The sequence below is a fragment of the Mercurialis annua genome, linkage group LG6 (assembly GCF_937616625.2).
Source record: "Mercurialis annua linkage group LG6, ddMerAnnu1.2, whole genome shotgun sequence".
Classification (NCBI taxonomy): Eukaryota; Viridiplantae; Streptophyta; class Magnoliopsida; order Malpighiales; family Euphorbiaceae; genus Mercurialis; species Mercurialis annua.
Genome location: NC_065575.1, coordinates 5092224 through 5097082, shown reverse-complemented (window position 1 = coordinate 5097082; position 4859 = coordinate 5092224). Strand labels below are relative to the sequence as shown.

General features: G+C 30.9%; 1 protein-coding gene across 1 annotated transcript; it reads right to left on the bottom strand.

The window, feature by feature from the left end:
- Positions 1-3327: 3327 nt before the first annotated feature.
- LOC126687986 (RPM1 interacting protein 13-like) lies at positions 3328-4625 on the bottom strand. Its single transcript, XM_050382541.2, has 3 exons — positions 4215-4625; positions 4032-4118; positions 3328-3781 (listed from the first exon to the last, which is right to left on the bottom strand). The coding sequence occupies exons 1-3, from the start codon at positions 4449-4451 to the stop codon at positions 3617-3619; spliced, it is 489 nt and encodes a 162-aa protein (XP_050238498.1). The 5' UTR covers positions 4452-4625; the 3' UTR covers positions 3328-3616.
- Positions 4626-4859: the final 234 nt, after the last annotated feature.

The following is a 4859-nucleotide window of genomic DNA, read 5'->3' as shown; positions in this document are numbered from 1 at the left end:
CTCTGCTTTATTGCTGTGTGTTTGGGGTTTACGATAGGTAAGGGAAAGGGCTTTTTTCTAACTGGGCCTCCAGCCCATTTTCAAAAAAAAGAAGAGGTAATTAGACAGTACACCGCCAAAACCATAAATATTCTCAAGATTACGACGCGGGTTGCTTTGTTGCAAAAATATGGTACAGTTTCAATTTCTTTCAATTTTTGTGCTTTTGTTTTCTAATTTTACTGTTAATAAAATTAATAAATACGATTAGCAGAGATTCTTGCCCTTCTTCGACGGCGCCCGCTTTTCCCGTTTCTGTCGCGGGAGCTCATGCTGTTTCTTCTCCATTTGGTTGTGTAAGTTCAGATAATCCAGCAGATATTTCACCTGTGTCCGACTTCAAATCTCCGAAGTTGTACAGTGACTGGAATTTACACTTCTGCAAATCGGCGCCGCTCATTACCGGCCACGGTTCTAGAAAACCCTATTAAAAACCGTCAAAAGCTTGAATTTTTGAATTACCCACTAACCACAATCACCAACTTTTGCATCAAGAATCACCTAAAAGAGTTTTTATCGAAGACCCACTTTGGATTTCAGCTCTTTTTTCAAAAGTTTTATAAAGTAGCTAATAAAGAGGTGAAATTGGAGTTCAAAATTATTGAGAAACGAAGTATAATTTATTGAGGAGGCAAATTAGAGAAGAGACTGAGGCATGGGAGGGAATGGTGGAGGAATATAAGGGTTTAGTGAAGGAAATGTTGGCTCCTAATTTGCCTTATGTTAAAAGCTTGTTTTTGGGTTGGTTTGAACCATTAAAAGAAGCTATAGAATTTTCGAAGGTCAAAGAAGCAGAAGGCTGCTATACCACTATTCAAGATCCTTAATTCATTAATAAACAAATTACTGTTTAGCATCTCTTTTTTATAGGTAATTGATTATCGGATACCTAAACTATCACTCCTTTTATAGATGGCTGTAAACTTTATATATTTCAATTTAATTACTAAAATTTAGTTTCTTTTATATATCGGTAGTAAACAGATAGTTAACTGTTAGTAACTGATTATTTTTTTTGCAAACTGATAGTTAGTAAACTGTTAGTAAACTAACTTAACTTTTTTAGTAAACCATTAGTAAAATTTTTTTTAATTAAATCTAGAGTAAACTAGTTTTTATTGTAAAATAAAAATAAAAAAGTTGAAACTAATTTAATGCATTTTTTATAATCCTGTTGGTAAACTGATAGTAAATTAAGTAATAGTTCATTTTAACATTTTATAATTTAGAACTAAAAAATAGTAATTTGATTTTTAAGTAAACCGATAACAGACTGTTAGTAAACTGTTAGTGAACTTATAGTGAACAGATTTTTGGTAAACCGTTAGTAAACCGTTAGTAGACTGAAATCGTATTTTTGCAAATAAAAAAAGTATTTTTATAAAAATATTTAGTCAAACCGTAAATTTTAACTAATTTTGGTCAAAAGGTATTGTTGAGAATATTTTGGTGTTTTATAGGTATTTGTCTAAAAATCCCAATTAAAAATGAAAAAAACAATTAATATTTTTCTTGTTAGAACTTATTTTTAGTATATTTAAAACCTAATTTGGAGGTACAAAGAGAAATTACAATATAATTACCATATTTTATTTTTGATATATATTATATCTATTTTTATAAATTATAGTTATTTTATGTACGTGTAGCGTTATTACAATATAATACATTTCGTGTTGTTAGTGTATATAAATATACTTTTATTTTATGTATGCAATGACGTGGTCACATGGTGGATAAAGAAGACATTTGTTCCCCTTGATTTTTTTATTAAATTCATAAATAAAATCGATTTTAATTTTTCATTGTTATCTAAAAAAAATATTACAGGACGACCTCTTTCATTTCAATAAGTTTTATATATTACATAAAAATTATTATATTTTGTACCCCTTAATTTCAATTCATGACTACATCCTTATATGCAAGTGTAACAATTTATTTTTATATCTGTTTGATGTTTATTAGAAGTTTTTATAAATTGTCTAAAGTATAAACTAATGTATTTCTTTACAATGGTTTATTTATTAATAAATTTTAGTTTATTTTTACTATATTTTAAAATTAATTGCGAGTTGCATAAGAAAAATTACAATATATCTAATATTTTGATATACATTGCATTTATTTTTGATTTCAATAGTATTCAAAGTATTTTAACATATACATAATATTCGATCATATCAGGAATGAAAGTATTTTTCTATTGTTATTGTTATAGGAGCAAAAAATATTTCACCTTCATGTCAAAATAATTTAGGGGTAATGTCATAAAAATTCACGAACTTTACATGTTTTCTCATTTTAATCATGCACTTTAAATTTTCTCATTTTTATGATGAACTACCACTTTTTCTCAAATTCATGCACGATGCTGAGGTGTCACGGTTCCATTGATGTAATTCGCTGAGGTGAAGGTCATTTTACACCAATGAATGAGTGTCACCTCAACACCGTGTATAATTTGAAAAAAAGTGGTAATTCGTGTATGAAAATGAGAAAATTTAAAACTTCATGATTAAAATGAGAAAACATGTAAAGTTCGTGATTTTTTTTTTGACATTAACCCAATAATTTATAGTATGACATAACAGTGTTCAACTAGGCATGTCAACAAAAAAAAAAAATAGGCATGTCAAAACAATTTATTTTATTCAGAACACATGCAATTTTTACAGGTATGCTAGAGAGTACAGTCTCAATTTGATAATCTGATTTCAACTTTAAACAATTAAAAATTTTGAATTATCCGGAAAGTACTTCAAGGTCATGCTCAAAATAAATTGCTTAGAGTTAATATGAAAGCTTGCAAACTTAAATTGCATAAACGAAGAAACTAACACAGATGATGTAAAAATTAAAAATACAAAGAATTTGCTAACCGATAATAGTAAATTTATCAAGTTTGTGTTCTTAGCTTGATTTGCTCGTTATCTTTCATATCTACTAACTCAGTTTAGCCAACTGCTGTGCATTAACAATTAGATCATGTTCCTGATATTTAAAGTTATAGGAGCGAAAAATCAACATAGTCAAAGTTATCGTGCTACCAGATTGGCGTACTAACTACCCCCTACCCTCACGATTCCATTTAGATTGACGTATCCTAACCCTCACGATTCCAGTGCGACTTGTGTGATATATCGGACCATACAGATTCGTCCGATTGAAATATCCTTTGTTTCGCTGGAAAAACATAAGTGGCGTATCCTATTTCCATACATGTACCATCAAGTTCCCGGTAACTACAGACATAACTAGATTTGATTAGTGTTCTTTTCATACAAATTAAGCAAAGGAGAACAAAATTCTCCTTCAAACCAGTCATATTCCACATACTAAAACTGAACATAACTAAATTTGAATAGAGTTCTTCTCATCTAAATTAAGTGAAGGAGCACAAAATTCTCCTTAAATCAGTAATATCCCACACACTAAAACTACCTATATTACCAAAAAGAATCAAATTCAAAGCATGAATTTGATTAACTGACAGCAGAATTTGCAACCCAAGTTGATAAATCATGTTTTACATACCCATTGCCTTCAAAAAAAAGGATCAGAATGAACAATAGAGTCAGGAGCTCCATTCACTTGAACTTGAGGGTGGAGACTGCTGCTTTCTTCTCGACCTCCTCTCCGATTTCCAAGCATCAACGTTTCCCGTAGCATGACAATGCGCCGATCTAGGATCTTTCCAGAGCTTGCACGGTGCAGCCAAATCGCAAACGTAGCAATAACACTATTATCAATCAATTATTCAGTCATTCAATCAATCAATATTCACATTTGTATCAAAAACAGAGAAATCAAACGAATCATATTAATCTATATTTCGCGAAAACTTATACAATCCTACATTTTTAATTACTTATTAAAAATATCATTTCTTTATTTTTTTCATTTCTAGTTTTCTATTTTATCGTTTCCGTTTCCGTTTCCGTGCTACATAGCTATTAACAAATCAAATGAGAGAAATCAAGTGAAATCACCAGTGGGCAGAATTTCTCATGAGGCGTTGTCTCAAATGGAAACTTCACACAGAGATGTCTTGAATGTGGGTAATCTCTACAAGCTACCTATAAATTACAGTAAAACAAACAAATTTAACCAATTTTTAAACTAATTAACGAAGCGCAGACTATAATAAAAGCGAATTAAAAAGAAACCCTAACCTGACCCTTTTCAGCAACTACCGCGAGATCATCGTCATCATGAAAAGAAAGAGAAATGCGATTAAGAGGAGAGTCTTGCTGATCAAAATCGAGTATGAAACAGTCGTAAGCATCATCAAATGGCTTCGTATCCATTTTGTTTTTCAGGCAAAATATCGGTCGGAGCGGCGTCCCGTCTTCCGATGACGGCGACGGTGAAATTTCTATGGCTACCTCTGTCTTTGTACCATTTCCCATCTCTTTTCCTTCTTCAATTTTTCTGTGCTACTGGAAATTGAAAAGCTAAATTTTAAAATTTCGTCTGTGTTTGGGCAAGTGGCGATTACAGTGCGGTGGAAATTGTGTAGAAGACCGTTAGGCTGCTTCAACAAAATGGATATACATCGTAAATTTGAAATTTGTGATTAAATGAAGCCCACTTCAATGCTATGTAAGACTAATATGGGCCTCTGTAACTATCAAATACTATCAAATTCAAAGTTGAGAAAATTATACCATATAACCCAAAAATTCAAAAGTTTATGTTAGTGACCCAGCTTTTTATTTTTTGCAGAAATCTCTCAATTTTTAAAATCTATTTCTATAGTATACCTCAATATAATCGTTGTCCTAATTTACCCCTCACTTGTGAGTTAGAAATGGTTG